This window comes from Neomonachus schauinslandi, chromosome X (assembly GCF_002201575.2).
Source record: "Neomonachus schauinslandi chromosome X, ASM220157v2, whole genome shotgun sequence".
NCBI lineage: Eukaryota > Metazoa > Chordata > Mammalia > Carnivora > Phocidae > Neomonachus > Neomonachus schauinslandi.
The window spans coordinates 1777044-1796999 of record NC_058419.1 but is presented as its reverse complement, the minus strand read 5'-3'; the positions used below and the strand labels follow the sequence as shown (position 1 = coordinate 1796999).

General features: G+C 56.3%; 1 protein-coding gene across 2 annotated transcripts in view; it reads right to left on the bottom strand.

Moving 5' to 3' along the window:
• Window positions 1–3559: 3559 nt before the first annotated feature.
• The window catches only part of BCAP31 (B cell receptor associated protein 31), a 27287-nt gene continuing 10890 nt past the window's right edge, over window positions 3560–19956 (bottom strand). For both annotated transcript variants that reach the window (XM_044911682.1, XM_044911681.1), the window contains exons 5-8: window positions 6803–6938; window positions 5882–6005; window positions 5013–5113; window positions 3560–3902 (exon numbers count right to left, since the gene is read on the bottom strand). In XM_044911682.1, coding sequence (XP_044767617.1) covers window positions 3864–3902; window positions 5013–5113; window positions 5882–6005; window positions 6803–6938 — 400 coding nt within the window. In that variant the 3' untranslated portion in view covers window positions 3560–3863. The remainder of the gene's footprint in view (window positions 3903–5012; window positions 5114–5881; window positions 6006–6802; window positions 6939–19956) is intronic.

Below are 19956 nucleotides of genomic sequence, written 5' to 3'. Positions count from 1 at the left end.
CCTCGAGCTGCTGCCTCGGGCAAGTATTTGTTCTGAGGGTCCCCGCACCCGCCGCTGTTCCAGGACCTGGGAATAGAGCAGGTACCGAAGGCGGCGGCAAGCCTCTTCCCCGCGGAGCTGACATACTTGGGGAGGGAGGCTGACGGTAGAGCGGAGACGGACACGAGAGCAGGGAAGGTGGGTGGGAAGTCACGGGCGCTGAGGTTCCTGAAGGTTGCCCAAATGCTGCGCTTAACAGGTAACCTCCCAAGGTGCAGGCAGTGAGGGGCAGGTGAGCAGGAGGCGGGGGCGGCCAGGGAGAAGGCCGCAGCAGGACCTGGGGCGCGGACAGCGATGGGACCAGGGTGCTAGTAACATAGTGGCCAAGTCTTCAGATTAGGGAGCTGTGGATGGCTGGGATGCGGGGTTCAGGAGTTGGGGAGACCCCATGAGACTGAGACTGACCCTGAGCACTTGGGCACCAGGAAGGGTGGCACTGCCAGGCCCTACACCCAGGGAGATGAGGGAGAGAAGGTGTGGAGGGGATGGTGGCAGTTGACTGAGGGCCTGCTGTACCAGAGACATCACCTCACTGGAAATGTCCAGTCAGCAGGTGGACAAGGAGTCTGCAGTTCCAGAAAGAGTCTGGATGGACTGGAGAGAACACAGAGGTTCTCAGCCCATAAAGACGGCCCTGAAAGCCCTGAGCCTGCACGAGCTCACCAAGGGCGGCCGAGAGCGGCGGCCCACGCACCGAGCCCTGGGGCCCTGGGACACCCGGAGGTGGCAGAGGAGAGAGGGAGCCGGCAGCGGAGACTGAAGAGGGGCGGCCAGGGGTCTGGGAGGGACCCCGAGAGTGCAGGTGCACGGTGACCTCCCGGTACGGGAATGAGCCGTGCCCACGCGCGCACGCACGCACACACCCGGGCAGGGGTGGTCAGGGAGGAGGGAGTGATGCGCCCCCGCCGGGGGCTGCTGACGGTCACGGGGGCGGGGGGGGAGGTCCCAGCAGGCTCACTGCGCTTGGCAACGGGCTCCTGGAGACCTGCACAAGAGAGGTTCCGGTGCAGGGGTGCAAGCCAAAGCTTGACTGGAGTGGGATTAAAAGAGAAGGTAGAAGCAACCCAAGTGTCCACTGATGGAGGAAATGGATGAACAAAACATGGCCTATCCACGTAAGTCTTAAAAAGGAAAGAAACGGGGTACCTGCCTGGCTCAGTTGGAATAACGTGTGACTTGATCTCGGGGTCGTGAGTTCAAGCCCCAAGTTTATTTATACTTAAATAAAGGCTTTAAAAAAAGGAAACTGACACCTGCTACAACGTGGAAGAACCTCAAAGCAGACACAAAGATGCTGTAGGAGTCTGCTTCTGTAAGGCACACAGACTGGCCACATTCACAGAGAGAGTAGGATGGTGGGTCTAGGTTTGGGAGCCTGGTGCTCACTCAGGATGCCAGCCTGGGGAGGGGTGGTAGCCCCTCAGAGAAAAGTTAATGGCTTGCTACCCCCTGCAGTCCCTCCCAGGCCAGTCCCTGCTCTCCAGCAAGGCATGGCCCCCTTACTAAGGAGGAGCTTTAGCCCTCAACTATACAGCCAAGGGTGGGCCATGCTCTGAGGGTCACCAACAACCAGGACAGGGGGGCAGGTCCCCAAAGAACTCAGAAAGGAGCACTGGCTGAGCAGGCCCGACTGCAACGCAAGCTGGGCCTGTGTGGGCATGTGGAGGCGCCTCCCCGGCGGGACACGCGAGCCATGTCCCGGGCCCCTCACACCGTGCCCCGCCCTGGCGACTCCTCCAGCAACAGCCCCTGCCTCCGAGCCCACAGAATGGAGCCTGCACCCTAGGGTCACCCTCAGGCCCACTCTGCTCCCCCATCCTGGCCGCACACCAACTCCTTACCATCTCCACTCCCCCAACTACGGCCACGCCTTGGCTCAGGTCCTTGGCACCTCTTGCCAAATAGCCTCCGAGCCACCTGCCACAATGGCACCAGACTCAGAAAACATCAACATCATAAAAAGAGATGTCGACAGAGGTTGGACTGCTTGGCTGGGGCCCTGAGAGCAGTGGGTAGTCACCATTTACTCTGGAATCTGCCCCTGTGGAAGGGGCTTAGGACGTGGGGTCTGGCCATCTAGCGGGTGATAGGTAAGGAAAGCGGTCAGCCCAGGACTTGGTGTGCACTGGGCCACCACAGCCAGGGGCGGGGCACAAGGGGGGGGCACAGGCCTACTCAAGAGCAGAAGGCTGCTAGAGAAGTGTTTAGAACCTAGGGGCCAGTTTCCGTGGGTGGCCCTCCAGTCGAGGCTGACCTGTCGCCCCCTTCACCGTCTTCCCACCCCCCCAGGCCACTAGGTGGGGTACACCAAAAGCAGCGTGGTGCAACTTTCTTCTACCTGGCCCAGGGCCTGACACCAAGGGGGTTCAGGGACTGCCTGAAGCTGGCCAGGGAAGAACCCACAGACACATTGTTTGGACTCTGGCCTCTAGAAGTTCATCGAAGGGCAAGCTCAAGGGAGGGCAAGGTAGTCAGGGAACACTTCCTGGAAAAGTGTGCCTATCCCTCAGCCTTAGCATAGCAACCACAGAGCCTCACCCATAGTCCCCCACCCTTACCCCCCATCAGACACCACCTTGCTGCTCATGAAAGCATGGGGAGGGGGAGGGGACACTGGAGAAGGCAGCCACTGGCCCAGGCCTGACCGGGTTAGGAGCAGTGTGAGTACAAGCTAGCCATTAGCACTAACATCTTCAGGAGCCCCCCAACTCCAAAAGAAAACACCTCCAACCTGCTCCTTCTGCCCAGTCCTCAGGGCCAACAAAGGATGAGCACTGCATCAGAGATAGGGGCCACAGCAGCCCCAACCACCCAGGCTCTCAGGCTGGTCCTGAATACTAGGCCCTGCTCAGCAGAGGCTACCTACTGAAGGTAGCTGGCAGGGGCAACCACCAAGAGGGAGACCACTGCAAAAGCAGGCTCTCCAAGCAGGTAGGCACGCCCAACAGGTTCCCAGGGTTGCAGGCAGCAGAGGGGACACCCTCCCCACCACCTGGCTCTACCCTGAGCCAATCGTAGGTCGCTGTCAAGGACAAGTCTCCTCTCTTAATAGGCATGAGTCAGAGGTCATCCTGCAAACCTTCAGGAGGAAGTGGGGCCGGGAGTGACTGGTGGCACTCTGCCATGTTCTATCTGTCCTAAAATGTGATGAACAGGACTCAGAGGAGGCAGGTAACTCTGCCACCCAGAAGCCCCAGCAGTTTACGGAATCTCCCAAGACTCCCTGGACCCAGTGGCCAACCCAACGGGTCAGACACACCCCAAGCGGTCATAAAACAGGGCCTGCCTGGGGAGCAGAAGGCAAAGGGACAGAGAGAGCAAGTGTGAGCCTGGGCCGAGCCTGGGATGAGGGAGCCTTTAGGGGTTAGAATAAGTTAAAAGAAAATAACCTGAAGGCCTCCAGGACCAAAGACTCTGGTAGTTCTCTATCAGAGCTACCTGCCACCACCTTCCTAGTCACTCCAGTGATGGGAGAAAGAGGCGGCCTCCTGGTAGCCTCAGTTACACGCACGAACCATGGTCACATAATAACAACTTTTATTGTCCCCAAGAGAAACTCTACTCTGCCTGCTCCATCCACCCTCCTGCAGGACCAGAGACAAGGGGCCCTGGAGCCCCAAACAACACACAACACAAAAAAGGCTCAACCCAGTGGGAAGCATGAAGCAGGCAGAAACTGGGTCCCCTGTGGCGCACCGGGAGAGCGTGCGACTGCAAGCTGCACCAGGGGACGGGAAGCGGTAGAGGGCAGGCCGAAGTACCCGGGAGGCCGGGCTACAGGCAGCAGCGGGCACAGGCCAGGTGGCAGGCAGGGAGGAGCAGCCTCACTCCTCCTTCTTGTCCGTGGGGCCGTCTACCGCTGCCTGGAAGGGACAGAAACCACAAGGCAAGGGGTCGACAGGGTGCACCCCTCCCCTTCAGCCCCTAGCCCCTCCACCCCAAAAGGCCCAGCTGGCTGCCTTCTCCCCAAATGACAGGTACCAGGTGAGCAAGGGAAAGGTCTGCCAGTGTGGGAGGGGCCCCACTCTAACAAAGGCTGCGACCCTAATACCAATCAGGGAGGTGCAGCTGGGAGCCTCTGCTGTCACTCTGCTCTTCAAGCTGCAGGGCCCCACCCCAACCGCCATCTTGGGCCCATGGCAGGCCCGGCATTCGAGTCCCTCCCCCAAGTCCCAGCTCAGGCCCTGCCCAGTTCTGCACATCTTTTAAGGGTCCTGCCGGTGAGCCCGCCCTACACTGAAACCACCACCAGTCCTCCTCTGGGGCCCGGGCTGTTCCTCTTCGGCTGCTGTGGTGGCCAAATTTGGGCCACCAAGCGACAAGGCAAATTGTCAGAACTTAGGGGTGTTTACCGGGCCCTCAGGTCCAATTTCCAGGCCACCTGAGCTTCCAGATTCAGCCAATCTGAGGACTCACACAGGTCTCGTGGGGGACGGGATAGGTGGGTGGCCCCAGCCTTATATCACCCCCACAGCCCATGTACAGAAGGCCAGCTGCCCGTCGCAGAGTCTCCCTGCAATGGACTTGGACTAGAGTCACGGGCCCTGCACCACAAACCAGGTGCACATGTAAGGGAAAGAGCTCTCCTCAAAGACACGGACTCCAAGCGTGAGGCCGGGCAGACCACAGTGCAGAGGGCCCACCGCATTGCTGAGGCCACTTTAGCAAGCGGCTGCCATCTGCCAAGCCACACCCCTCCTGCCTGAGAAAGGGTTCCAGCTGCTGGGCCCAGACTAGCACTGCTTGGCAGGCTCTTCTGTAGACCCAGAGTCAGCAGCAATGGAGGAAGAAAGGGGGAGCAGGAGAGAAAGCAGCCAGCCTGCCACTGGGGCCTCTTGAAGACTCTGCTGAGGCAGGCTAGGCTGGGGATGGGCCTGCTCTGGGCCTGCTCAGGGTGCGAGGGTGCGGGGGGGTGTGTGTATGGGGGCGGGCTCTGATCCTCTCCAACAGAGCAGACCACACGTGCGGCTGACCTGTAACTTTGCGTGCTCCTCCAAGAGGCGGTCGTACTCCTTGGTCAGGCCCTCAGACTGCTTCCGCATGGCCAGAGCCTCGTTTTCAGCTTTCTCTAGTTCTGGGGATGATGCAGATGAGGAGAAAAGGAAAACAGAAAGACAGGGTTAGGGAAAGAAAAACCCACCTGCTGGAGACACCAGATATAAGTCTGAACATGTCCCCACTGAGGTTGTCTAGGAGAGCACTCCTCTCCAGAAAGCTCCCCTGCCGGCTACTGTGAGAGCCCCCTAAGTGGAGGAGGGCTGGCCAACACAGCTGGGGGAAGCGGGAAAATACCGAGGACCCACTGGCCCGTTTGACGGAGGGACTCCAAGTGGCCCTAGGCACAGGTGACTTTAGGGAGGCTAAGGGCATGGGACAGCCTGAGAAGGCTGAGGTGAGAGCAGGAGGCAGGAGCAGAATCCCATCCTCAAAGCTGAGCACTAAAAGCGGGTTGGGAGGGGCCTTCAGGAAGGGACCAGATGAACTCACAGCAGGTTCTTCAGGAACACTGCAAGCAGCTCTGGTGTAGCTTCCCGCATTCTTTCTGTCCCCGCCCCAAAGACCCTGGTGATGCCGGCACCTGTGGGGAGCAGCACTCCCCAGGCCTGGTGCTGGCCGAGATGCTCCAGAGTTAGTCTCGGAGCATCCAGGACTCCCTGGGACCCCAGACGGACACCAGACCACTGAGCCCAGAAGCTGCACGAGCAGAGGGCCGTTTGTTCTCACCCAGCTCCTGAGCCCAAGGGCGCACTTGTTATTAATACTTTGGCACAAGAGGGGCAAGCACCACTGCTGGAGCTTCCAGACTTTCAGGGGCTGGGGGACACCTGAGGACAATGCTCACTTTGCTTGTTGATGTCCAGCTCGTCCTTCAGCTTCTTCAGATCAGCCTTTAGGCTCCTGTTCTCTTCTTCCACCTTCTCCTCGGCATCCCTACCATCCAACTTGACCCCGCCAACAGCAGCTTCCTAGGCAGAACGCCAAGGGCATGGGTTACTTGGGAGGGAGGGAGAGAGACAGGCGATCCAGCTCTGTCTTCCCTGCAGAGTGTGATTCCTCAAGTGGCCCCAGGACCTGCCCCTTAGGAAATGTCAGCACAGGCCAAACGCCCTGCCTCTCTTTCTCAGCAGCTCTGCGGGGTTTACCAGTCCAGCCAATGACTCAATCTACTCTCTTCTAGAGATTTCTGCCAGTCACCCCCAACTGACCAATGACCTCTGTTCCTCTCCCCAGGCTCCATAGCTCACTCTGGCCAGGAGCCCCAAACTTATCCCTGCCCGTGCAACACTATCCCGCCTATGAATGAATCCAAGTCCATCTACCCATCTCCTTCGCAGCACAGCTCACAACTCACCTCCTCGCACAAGCCTTCTGAGACTGGCCACCTCCCGTCCCTGCCTTGTCCCCAGCTGATACAATCCTCAGGAGACCACAGGCCTTACCTTGCATTCTTCTATGCTAACCTGCCCATGGTTCACAGCACAGGGCTCAGCTCACTAGAGAGTCAACTTTATCAGGCAAGAGTCTGGCCTGGGTGTATGTAGCACATAGAGACAAGGTAGCAACGAGGGTGCCCCTTTCCCTGTCGAGTCCCGCGGACCCCTCCCCTACACACTCCCACCAAGAACCACCCCTTCACCTTCTACCCAACCCCTCAGCTTTGCCAACGGCCACAGTGTCACACATTTCCCAGCCTGACAGGCCAACAGTGGCCCTGGGGCCCATAGGGAATGTCACATGGCCGAGTCCAGCAGGCAGAACACACCTTCTTCAGCTGGTCATTCTCTTCCATGTACTTCTTGGCCGCCTCACTAGCACTCTCTGCCTGCTTTTTAAAGGCTTCATTGGATGCCAGCAGCGTGGCCTGCTGGGAGATGAGAGTCACCAGGCGTCTAAGCAGGCTGAAATCGAAAAAGAAGAGAGAACTGAGAAGAAAGCAGGGAAAATGACTGGCATGAATTTCTCTTGATTGCTCCTGCCCCAAGCCTGCCTCTAGCCTAGACCTGTCCTCTTGGATTGCCAGGGCATCCACGCAAGACGCCACCAGCCTGGGTCTGGCAACAGGTGGAGAAAAGGTGGAGCCTGAGAGCTGTCTTCTGCCACCAGAATGATTAATACTGCCCCAAAACGGCTGCCCGAAGCCCTGCGGCTGTCCTTCAGTCCCAAAGGTACAGGAAGCAACAGACTGACAGGACACCCAGACCAGGCCTAGCTACAGCCGGAGGACCCCGAACCTAGCCCTTTCCAGCTGAGGACCTAGATTTTCCAGAGAAGCCACAGCACCATTTTCCTGGCTGTGATGTCAGGCTTGCCCCGGTAAAAAGGACTGGCTAGCACATCTGGGGGCACTTCCAACCTCTGGGCCAAATCCTCAGCCCAGCTGATCGGGGAGGCACAATCACTGCCCCATTTCAGAGAGGGGAAACTGGCTAAGGCAAGTGGTAGAGGTCAAGAGCCAAAAATGGCCACAGCAAATCCCCACTGCAGTCTGTCTGACCTCGAGATCCAAGCTTGCAACCACCACCCATTCTCAATTTGGAGGGAACCACTCCCAAGCCAAATGACAGAAAGACAAATGACTCTTCTCTTCTCTCCCCAACCCCCTTCCTAAACACAGTCTACAGGCAGCCACAACGAGCTCTTCCGGCGCCAGGGGAGCAGAAAAGGAAGAACCAGGGCCCAGGCATACGTGTCAGGTGCAGACCAGTCACGAGGGTCAAGCAGGTGGCAGCCGGGGGGCACCTGCTGCTCCATTCCCCCGACAGCCAGCCCTGTCCTTGAAATGTTACCTGACAGGAGGAGAGAGGAATGGACAAAGGCACAGCTCAAACAGTAAAAACTGTGGTGGAGGAGGAGGGAGGGAACTTTCCCCACACACCTGAGACAGAGGCCTGGGCTGGCCACAGCTATGAGGAAGGCACCTACGAGCACCCCTGGGGAACAGGGAAAGACTGCTTTGTGCAGAGTGTTTCCACAATAAAGTGCTTGCTCAGAGGAGACAAAGCAGCCTTGGATGCCTGCTCCCAGGCCGGCTTTCCCAAGGTCCTTGTGGAAACCAGCCGCTCAGACAGCCCGAGGGCATGGGATAAGTAAGAAACAAGGTGAGCTCCCCCCACCGGCACAGGCCCTGGCAGAGTCCCTGTGAGGCGCAAGTCCCCAGGCCAGGGGTTGGGGGGAGGTGGGCACACAGGGGCCCTCAGAGGCCCACCACGCTTCCTGGTTTGCGGAGAGGCTCCAGGGGCCCCTGGCAGTATGGGGAAAGCCAGGCTGCTGGTTCCTGGCAGGAAGGGAGAGTTTCCAATGACATGTGCTCTCTAAAATTAGCAGCCAGACCTCGTGGCCCAGGGCTCAGGTTTCCCTGTCTCAGCCCCTGACTATACACCAGCCTGCCCCCACTGGGCTGGAGCCCTGGAAGTGGAAGGAGCTCCCAAGAACCCCCGGAACCAGAGAGAAGCAACACACCTGACTTATGTCAGCAGGGCGGAAGTCACTGGAGGGACTCAGAAAGAAAGGCAAGTGTGACCAAGCCCCAACCTCCCAAACCTCCCTGCTATGAGTGCTCAAGTGCCTGGGCAGCTCTGAGCAGATCCTGGTGATGTGGGAGAGGCCCCTCCTCCCAGATGGTGACAGACTGGGGGGAGGGCACGTGTGCCACCTGCTGGATCTAGCAGGCAAAGATGGGGCAAGTAAGCCCATGAGTGACACCCCCCCCGCCCCCAGCACAACAAGGCCAGGCAGGTGGCCGACATGAGCAAGACTTGGCTGTCCTCCTACCCTCCCGCCCTGGTTATCCAGGGAGGCTGTCCCCAGGGTGGCGGTGGTGACAGTAGCAATGCAGCAGGGGTCCAGCTCGCCTCCGTGCCCGCCCAGCCCATCCCCAGCTATGGAGAGCCAGGGCTACCACCATGAGCCCAGGCAAACACAGAGAAACTAGCACCAGAGCTGTGCAGGGAGCCTCCCGAAACTGCAGCCTGCTCCAGCCCGCCGGCCCCGGGATTCACAGCCCGTACTTAGGCTCTCTCCCTCAGTACGGGGCCGGAGCCACCAGGGCAGGCACCCTCCAGCACCCCCCACCCACTCCAGCCCCCCAAGTCCGTGTCCTCTGCCTTCCTGTTAGACCTGTTCCTCCAACCCTGCCCTGGACAATTCTGGTGATTCTTCCCTCCAGGAACCTTGTTCTCAAGGAGCTCTCCCTCCTGCTGGCCCAAGCCGCTCCTCTCGTCCTCCCTCCCTCCATTTGGCAACCTACACCAACCTAGAACCTGCCCTGGCCAAGTCACTAGCAGGACCACTTCCGGCCTAAGCGCCCGCTCCAAGGAGTGCCCTGGAATTCTTGGGGTGCTCGCTCAGCAGCACTTGGTGCAGCCGATAGGTTGCCCTCCTCGCATGATTCTCCCCTGCCCCTCACTCAAGCAACCCTCACTGCCCACCAATCTCATCATCAACAGGGCTCATCTCATACTAAAGGCCGGCCCCTGGGGGTCCCTAAGCCAAGTCCAGTTCAAGCCTATCTGAGGGCGGACCGTCCCTGCACCCCACTGTGCTGAAGGGCGTCGCTGGTCTCCCTGCACTCTGCATGCATGCCACCTTGCACCCTTCTCCTGCCCCCAGCCCCCACCCAGTCCTGTCCACGTCACCTCCACACACACCATCTTCCAGTCAGGTCATCCCCATTGCCAATGGGGACGGCCTCAGTACTTGTTTCCTAGCTGATTAACAGCTCCCACTGGTCTCCTCCCTATCCCTAACCATACGGCTTTGCAATCCACCCTCCGAAAGCAAGCCAGAGTGATCTTTGTCCGTGACAATCTGATCATGTCACCTCTGTCCTTAAACCCTCCGATGCCAGTCCCTCCCTGGGCCTTCTCCCCTCACCAGCCATGGAGCACTCTGCTCCAGTAACACCAGATGGCTGGCCGTTCTTGGAACACACTGGGTTCTCGCTTGCTTGGTCTCCATGCCACTGCACTCCGGTCTGCGATAGCCTCTCCTCTTCTGATGACTCAGATCCAGTTCAATCACCACCTTCCCCAAAACCCGTTTCCTGACCCTCCCGGGTCCCCCCTTTTTCGGTTCCCCCATGTAGCTGGCTGCGCTGTGCTCACTCCATGCTCCCCCTTACCACCTCTTCAAGTTGTCATTTGTTCCCTGGGGCCCCGGCTCTCCCCGACTCCGCTTTCCCTCAGCCCAGCCACACCGACGAGGACACAGGCAGAAGCAAGGGGACAGGAAGGAGCGGCAGAGAGGCGCATGTGAGACCGTGCAAGTCAGGCTTGTGACTGCAGTGGAAGCTACGAGGCCGGTGGAAAAAACACTCACAACCAAAGCTGGGGGCCCGGGGCCAACCCAAGAGCAGGAAGCCCAGGAGCCGGCCTTCTGGAACTGCCCCTCACATACGGGGCCCCGAGTTCTTGCACCTGCCCCCAAGATGTCAGCCTGGAGAAAAGGCTGATGTACTGCCTTTTTTCTCTCTCCTGCCCCTGATCCTCTATCACACTCTGCTCTACTGCCCGTGTACTATTATGCAGGTAACTGTTCTTAGCCACCCATTTCTGGACAACAGATGAGAACCCACGAGCCAAAAGGATTTCCCAAAGGTACCAGGCTGACAGAGGGGCCCAGGGTCCGGGTCCCAGTGACAGAGGGAAAAGCCAACACACAAACCTTAAGAAGATCTAAATGTGTCCTTGGCAGACAAATATCATCCCCAAATACCTGAATTCGACTCGGCTTTCTTGTAAGATGTTCTTGGATACTGAGTGGAGCTCTCAATGCTTTTATAAAAGGTTGAGTAAACGAGAGAAGTAGGGAGAAACAGACTCTCGATGTGGACACTAAAGAAACAGTGCCAACCGTATCAGATGGGGAAGACAGGCTTCCTGTGTGCTTCGCACCAATCCCATCTCCCTCCTGTGGGCAAGTACGGGAGGCAGACACTGGCCTAACAGGATGTGGGGCAAAAGCAAGGGGAGGGTCCTCCCAAGTGCCAACTAGAATTTTCTTTGGTTCTGGCAACCCTCCCACCCCGACTCTGTTGCCGATCCTGCCCACTTAGCATTTCCTAGGCATCTCCTGGGTACCATGCCCTCCGGTGAGTTGGGTCACTGAGTCAGCAGGACCCCACCACAGGGACAAGTAGGCAGGCAACTCCCCTTTACCCCACTGCCCCAGTGCAAGCGGGCACAGGCTAGTGTCACAGTGCCACCTGCTGACTCTGCAGGCTGACTGCGGCCCGGTGCCAGACAGAGCTCTGCAGGGCTGCTGGTGGATTCTGGGTGAACCCAGCCCATCTGTCCAGGAAAAAACATGGAGGAGGAGGAAAAGGCCACCCTGACAAGGAACCGAAAGTCAGCTGATGCCCCAGGAAAGGCCTCAGGCAAAGTGGAATGATGATAACGGCAGAAGCAACCCCAGGAAACACACACCCTTAAAGAGTCTGGAATCATGAAAAGAAGGCGGCAGGAAAACAGCAGAAAGAGTTTACTCAAGAAGATCCAGGGCAAGTCTTCCAAAAGGGCTGCTCTGAGAACATCTTCACACACATGGCTTGGCCTTCCTCTTAGCCCTCAAGTACAAAGGCTGTAGAAAATGGGGCGCTGGGGGACTAGGACCAGGGTAAATGCCAATGCCCGCAGCAACTCCAGTTAACAGCCGGTGGTGCCCGCCCGCCCTGTGGCCAGTGGGACAGCCAGAGGGGAGCGGAGCGGAAGTAGGTGGCCATCCACCTCCTAGCGCTAAAAAGAGCCAGGGGACAGGAGCAAGCTGGGTTTCTCGGGCTTTGGCAGGTTGCCTTCTTGAAACCAGCTAAGAGATTTTGTGTAATCCGGGGGACAGAAAGCAACGGACTCAAATACGTGAGTGGCCCACCTGGTGAGTGGAGAAGTTGAGGGAACGGGAGGACGGGAGCCATCAGCCCTGGGTGTGCCCAACACGGTAGTAACTAGGGTCCAAAGGAAACAAGGCAGTGCCTCCAGCAGGCAAGGTGCCATGCTCAGAGCCTGGGAAACATGCTTGGACCAGGGCATCCAATTAAAGGACGAGAGGTGGCTTCAGCTACACTGTCCAATGTGTAGGCCACCGGCCACATGTGTCCTTTTCAGTTTAAATCAATTAAAACGACATTAAATGGCAGGCCCAGTTCCGTGGTGACACCAGTGCGCTCCTTCGCAGCCTGAGCACTTTCAGCCTGCACACAGCTGGGACGGTGCCAGGCTGGAGGAGCCCCAGTGGTCCCATTCCATCTAGAACCCTGCTCCCCACTCCCCCACGCTCTGCCTCAGAAAGGGGCCCTCCTGGAACGCCAGGCTTTCAGTGACCTTGGCGTTAGGAAGAAGGAATCTCTGCTTGCTTGGCACCCTGCCCCAAAGGAGGTCATTCACCATCTGCTTTTGGAGCATGAGGAAGGCATTTCTTCAGTCCAAATCAAATAGCTGAACAGACAATCCGTACTTTAAAAGTCGACGCTTGTTCTGACGCATGTCAGATGATCCTTCCTGGACAACGTGTAGAGAACTCCCCCCACCCTGCTTTCCTGCTGCCCCATCATCAGAGCCCCTCGTGGCCCAGCACCCACAGGACAGCGTGGGCAGCTACAACTGCGCTGAGCGGCCCTGGGGCAGGGCGGGGACAGGGCTTCTGGAAGAGACTTACCCAGTGCCTAGACCTGCAGCGCTCAGAAACTAACGACCACAGCCAATACAGCAACAGATGGAGCGACAGACCAAGTGGGACTGAAGGCCAAACGCACACCTGGCCTTCTGTGATAGGGCCTCCACCCACATCACTCTATCTTCCAGCAGGCCTGAGCATCAGGATTTTAAAAAACCCTTAGTTACCTTATCTAGATACCAATTTAAACAGACAAACTATAAAAACCCAAACCCAAAACCTGCATGGTCATCAGGGAACTGTGAATGGCCTCAAGTTTACGTTACGAAGCTGTTTCTGTAAAGTTCTTACACATCAGATGTTAGTATCCCTTATGATTTTTTTAAAAAGTCCCTCTCTTTTCAGAGATAAACCGAAATTTTGTTTTACCTGTAAACATGATATCTGGGAAAATAATCCACAGCCAGGGGCACCTGGGTGGCTCAATTAAGCATCTGACTCTTGGTTTCAGCTCATGAACACAGGGTCCTGGGATCAGCTCGCGTTGGGGCTCTGCTCAGTGTGGAGTCTGCCTGAGATTCTTTCTCCTGCCCTCTGCCCTCTGCACCCCCCCACCCCACCCGGCTCAGGCACCCGCGTGCTCTCTCTTAAATGAATAAATAAATAAATAAAATCTTAAAAAAAATAATGCACAGCCAGGGGACAGTGGAGGTGGGGAGATAAAATGGAAGTGGCCAGGAGACTCCCACTGCTGAAACTGTCATGTTGGGGGGGGGGGGGGGAGACTGTCCTTCTTTTCTGCCTCTATAAATGGTTATGTTGTCTATGTCAACAAAGCTAGCAGCAGCCCTGGGTGAGTCCAGTGCTTGGCCAACGCTGAGAGCCCCCAAGCACCATCTAACTGGGTGTCCTGAGGATGCCCATCCCCCAACCCTGTGTTCCTGCCGCAAGGCCTATCCCACTCTACTCCGCCCCCCGCCCCCATGCTGGGCCCCACAACACAAGACCCCTGAGGGCCAAAATTGGGCCTTCTCTTTGACTCCCTGCCTGAGCTTGGCATAGCTTACCACACAGTGGGGAAAATCCCAGAAAACTCTTATCACTATTCAGGGTGAAACTGAGAATGGCTACCATTTACTAAATACTCCCTATGTGCCCGAAATGATGTGGAGAACATACCTGAATCACCTCAATCCCCACACCAAGAACACAAGAAAAGCATCCTCAACCTCACTCTACAGATCCGGGGAAAGGCTCAGAGAAGTTTAGTGACTTTCCCGAGGTTACCAAACTGCCAATAACAGACCCAGGATCCAAACTCAGACCCAATTTCCAAATCCCACTATGGTCACACCAGCTTGCCTCTCAGGGCCACCATGGGTCATTATGGAGGGGGAGAGGGAAGCAGCCAGGGTCAAGGCACAGCAAGAGAGCCCAGGCTAGCCACTGGCCCCTGCCTGGCACGCATGCACCCCGGCAGGGACACAGGCATCAACCATCTGCAGAGCCAAACATCAGAAATAAGCAGTCCTGACCTGAAGGCAAAGCAGAGCCCGCCTTGCTTGCCTCAGAGGGTCTTGATGGATTTTACCCTGTGGGTTAAAAGGGACTCAATCACCTTCAAATAGACAACCCAGCCCCCAGGTCACTGGCCATGAAGGAAAAGAACTTGGTAGAGCGGCACAGGGGCAGACCCATCTGACTGCAGGAGTGGACTGCAGTGACACCATCCAGCCTGGAGGAATAGGCAGAAAAGCAGCCATCCCTGTGGATCAAATTCAGGTCATTAATACACACGGAGGGGTGGACCTTCCTGGGTCTGGACAGTGAGCACTATCTTGACCTTGACTGACATTTTAGCAAAAGCAAAGAAGAACACTCGAAACAGCACGGGAGGAGCTGCCGTGTGGCTACACACTCCCAGCCACTCCAGAGGGACGATGGCCAGCTGCCGGTCTCCAAGTGGGGACGTAGAAACCAAGGAAATGGGTGGGCAACAGTAAGTTACTGGCCGGGCCCGCAGCTGCCCGGATCTACACTCGGCAGCAGCCTATCCCAGGCCCCCTGTCCCAGACCAGAGGCCCCCAGTGTGCACCTTCTGAAGGTTCAGACACTGTGTTTTTCTAACGCCCCTGGGGTCCCTACTATAGGAGCTCAGGAGACCTGAAGAGCTGCGCTTCCAATCTACAACGCCTGGCACGGCAGTCTGACAAGCTCAACCTGGACGCAAGCCTGACGCTCTCCCTATGTGCCTACAACCCCCTATTCAGTCCCCAAGGTTTAGGCAGCCCTCGGCGTGTGCCTAGAACCTTGGCACAGAGCTGATCGGCCTACAGAGGACAAGCCCAGGTTCCCATGCCGTACCTCACAGGCTGCCCGGGGCCCCGGAGGACAGTCCGCTGGGCCGGCTAACGGCACGGCAAGGGCCTCACAGGGCAGACTCAGGAGAGAAACCTCTGGGAAGCATGAAGAGGTGATTTAGCTGGGCCACCAGGGGGGGGGGGGGGGCGGGTTTCCAGGCAGAGGCCACAGAAATACTTGGGGAAGGGGACCCATGTGGCCAGTTCATGACATGGGGAGGCCAGAGCAGAGACGGCAGAGGGCTGCGGGGAGGGATCACATCCCAAAGGACCTGGGTATCAAGCCTTTATGCCAACGGTGCTAGGAAAGCACTGGAAGCAGGGTCAGCGGGGTCCCCACCATGCTCCCGATGCGGGCCCCGCTAGGAACCAGTACTATCGCCAGCCGCCCTTCTGAGCAACGCTCTCCTCCTCCGTGGTCCTCACATCCACTAACCCGCTGTCTCCAGGTCTCTACCCCAGTCTTGCCTCTCCTGGCACATTTCCTTTCCCCTCCAACTCAAGGGAAGCGGAGCTGCCGGCACCTCCCTCTCACTCCTCTGTCAACCCTTTCATGAAGCAGCCTGCAGCTGCCCGGCCCCCCTCCAGTGAGCTCTGCTGGCTCCCTTCCCTCCAGGGCACGCTCCTTCCAGCACTGCCACTCTGCAAGTGCCCCCAGCCAAACCACCGGCGCCCCAGCCTTCGAAACCTGGTGTTCCTGCTGGCCTCTCCCCTTCTCTCATCAGCACCCCTCCGCCCTCTCGCCCCCCCCCCCCCCCAACTACCACGCCCTGGTTCGGGCCACCAGCTGCACTCCCTCCAGCAACCTCTGACTTGGTCTCCCTCCCTCAGGGCTCTCCTGCTCCACCCCACCCTTTGACCGTTGCCAAGCACAAAGACAACTCTGACCGCACGTGTGTTCATGAACATGGTACGTTAGAGGGCGGCTGCAGCCTGGGGGCCGGGCTAAGGGGTGGGGTCTTTACCTGACTCCGCCACCTTGGAGATGTGCACGCCCTGCTCTGCGGCCAAGAAGCCCAAGATGGAGAAGACCACAAAGCCAGCAAAAAAGGTCAGACACAAACTCAGGAACCGGCATTCAACGCTCCACCCCAGCTCTCACTCCCCCTGACCCAGCCACCCTGCGTGGCCTGCCCCTCCCCACGTTCAGCCAGAACCTACTGTCGCTCAGGGACTGAGCCAGCGCCTTCCAGTGCAATGCGTGCCAACAGGAGCGACCAAGGCAGATGCGTCAAACAGGACTGGGAGGCCCAAAGCACCTGGCCTAGCTGAGGTGCACGCAAAATGGCAACTGAGGGACCAGAAAAATGGGGAAGACGAGCTCAGTGTTCAAGAGTGGGCAATTGGCTAGACACACAAGAATGCTGGAGAGGCAGATCGCTTGTCCTAGAATGATGCTCACGATAAACTCAGTAGAAAGAAAATGCAAGCTCCCACATGGTAGCTACTGCTTGACCCTGTCTTTTCTGTTTAAGTAGGCCCCATGCCCAGCGTGTAGCCCAATGGGGGCTTTGAACTCACGACCCTGAGATCAAGATCTGAGCGGAGATCAAGAGTTGGACGCTTAACCGACTGAGCCACCCAGGTGCCCCCCCACCCCCGACCCTGTTTCTAAGAAACGGGCAGACTCTGTAGGGAAAGAATCCAGGCATGGAGGTCTCATCGTTCTAAGTATGACTTCTCGGCCTGCCAAGAGGCAGCTCTGGGGACTGGGGAGAGGTTTTTGAGCTTCTCTGCGCCCCCGATTCTTCTTCGCAAAGCTACTGTAAAAATTATCTTGTGCCTAGTATATAGAACACCTAGCAAGCGGTAGCTGCTATCAGATGTCAAAACCTCTAGAAAGGCACACAGCAAAAGTACAGGTCAGCAGCAGTTACGGTAGCAGTATCATTTCAAAGAACTTATTTTTTATTAATTTCAAGCCTCATCTTCCTCCAAAGACTATGTGTTACCTGATGACCATCTTCAGATATATGAAAAGGGACAGAGTCATCTAAGAGATTATAGAGTCGTGAGACCCATGAAACCAAGATTAATAAATGAAGACATGCAGAAAAGTAGATGCTGGCTTACAGATGGCACAGGAGCCTTTCTACCAAAAGCCAGGCAGTAACCACTCAGAGAACAGAACAGCCCACTATCTGGCCTACAGTCAGAGGTAGGCTGAAAACCAACAACCCAGTACTGGCAGCTCACACCAACGCAGACGAGCTGGTAGTGAATAGGGGAGAGGAACTAGGCGTGAGCCTGGGCACGGCCACTTGGGAGTCTGTGCGACTCGGGCCACTCCATCTCTTGGGCTGCCCTTCTCCATTCATAAGCCCGCCAGAACTACACAGGTTATTAAAGTTCTTACTGGCTTTGAACAGAACCAGAACCCAAACGAACCACACAAAGCACTCACACGTAGAGGTGAGGCCACAGGGCTGCAGTCTGAGAGAGAAGCCCTTAGCAGGTGAGAACACGTAGCGCAAGAGGGGAGGAGCCTACCCAAAGCCACACCCTGACCTGGTAGAGCCAGTCTCCCCACTTCCAATTTTGAGTCCTTCTTCAGACATTGCCAGCCCCCCAAGTGTGGTTCCGTGCAGCATGGTACTGCAGGCACCCCTCTGCTATCACCCCAACATGGGGCAGTGAGGGCTACTCACATGCACATCTCCCCCAACTACTCTGACCTCTTTCTGCAGCAATAACCCAGCACTGTCTCCTGTTGAGTAATGTTCACGCGTCCGTCGAGCTAAGTAAGACTGTGAGTGGGAACCCACAAAACTGTCACAATACAACCGAACCTGACCCAGCAAAGACAAAGAGACAGCTCTTGCTCGTTCCTTTACAGGTGTGCACACAGCTAACAAGAATCACTGGCTCAGGGGCACCTGGCTGGCTCGGTCAGTAGAGCACGTGACTCTTGATCTTGGGGTTGTGAGTTCGAGGTGCACGTTGGGTGTACAGACTACTTAAAAATAAAAAAAAAAATATTGGGCGCCTGGGTGGCTCAGATGGTTAAGCGTCTGCCTTCGGCTCAGGTCATGATCCCAGGGTCCTGGGATCGAGTCCCACATCGGGCTCCCGGCTCCGCGGGGAGCCTGCTTCTCCCTCTGACCCTCTCCCCTCTCATGCTGTTTCTCTCTCGCTCGCTCTCTAAAAAATAAATAAAATCTTTAAAAAAAAAATTAAAAAAAAATAAAAATAAATAAATAAAAAATTAAAAAATATTGTAAAAAAAGCTCAGAGAGTCCCATCAGCGAAGACATGTAGAACAAAACAAGAAATGAGCCCTCGGCGCAGAGCAGGGAGAATGTGCTAACAGGTGAGAGAAGACATTCTTCAGAGAGAGAAAGCACTACAGACATTACAGGGCAGACACAGCACGGTTATGAACCACGCAGGTAAATGAGGAGAGCGAGACGGTGCTCCCGCTGTTTGAAATGCATCTGACTGGATCCAGACCTAGCTAGGGGAATCCTGTCCCAGGGAGTGAAAGCCCACGGCACGGCCCGAACTGCCACCCGCTGTCGGCCTCCAGGGAAGCTCGCGCCGCACATGCGCCACAGCAGCGCTGTCCACGCTCGCCCGTGCACGGGGCTCACCCGGAGCTTGCTCGCCCGGGGGCCGGGAGCCGGTCTGCGGAGCTGCATTTCCAAGAAGCCTCCAGTTCCTACTGAGGCGACTGGGCCACAGGCCATCAGAGCAGCGAGGCGCCAAGGGAGCAGGACACCACTGATCCATTTCCAATGACTAAAAAGAGTAAGAGGCAAAAAGGAACAGAATGCCCGGGAGGACTGATGTGGGAAAGTGGTTTTTAATAGTAAAAATCTCAAACCAGCTCACATATCTGAGAACAGGGAACTAGTTACACACACTGGTCCCCTCACATGACAGACTACATGACCGTTAAAAACAAGAGAAGTCTGCATGAGTCACGGAAAAATCACCAAGACGTATCATTCAGTGAAAAGGGCAAGTCAAAGCAGAGCAAAAAAAACCCATGGCACTTGTGAAAGAAAAGTTACACGTTACATAAAACATGACTTTAAGAGTTCGGAAACATCCCATTGTTACCCATCTCCGCGGAGAAGACAAAGTGCTCACTCTTGTGCCTGACATTCCTGTATTATTTGAAGTTTAGGGGCCTCTATTTTACAATGAGCAAGAATAACTTTATAATCAGAGCAACAAAGATTATAATTTTGTTTTTATTTGAAGTTATTTCCTGCAAACCATGTACAGGTTGTGTGGACATCAAGTCTGGACAAGAACTTTCCATTGCTGGGCGCCTGGGTAGCTCAGTTGGTTGAGCGACTGCCTTCGGCTCAGGTCATGATCCTGGAGTCCCGGGATCGAGTCCCGCATCGGGCTCCCTGCTCAGCAGGGAGTCTGCTTCTCCCTCTGCCCCTCCCCCCTCTCATGTGCTCTCTCTCATTCTCTCTCTCTCAAATAAATAAATAAAAAATCTTCAAAAAAAAAAAAAAAAAAGAACTTTCCATTGCTAACATTGTGCAAAAAGAGAAGTTGCTCAAGGACCACAGCTGCCATATAGGATCTGAGCCCTAGACTAGGGATGAGTATGTATTTCTAGAAAATTCCAGAATGATTCAACTGATCATTTGTGGGCAACTGGTGAATCCACACTGACCCCTGGGGTCACTGTTTCCTTTTCTAAGAAGTTGCATGAGACCAACCTCACAAGTTTTTGGATCGGCTACTGGACAGGGACACAGGAGAGCACAGCAAAGCATCTTCTAGCTACAACAGAGAGGCAGAAGATTTGTGGCTGCTGAAACAAGCAGGCCCAAGAAGCTACTCCAGCCACTTGTCGTGTCTGACTTACTGTGTTTCACGCTGCAGAGTCCACTGCAGGCTTTCGTCTTCCTGACGCTGCTTTCCTTAAAGCTGTGTGCTATCCTGGAGCAGTCCTTAGTTTTCTTTCTGTCCTTCCTATCTTTCAGAT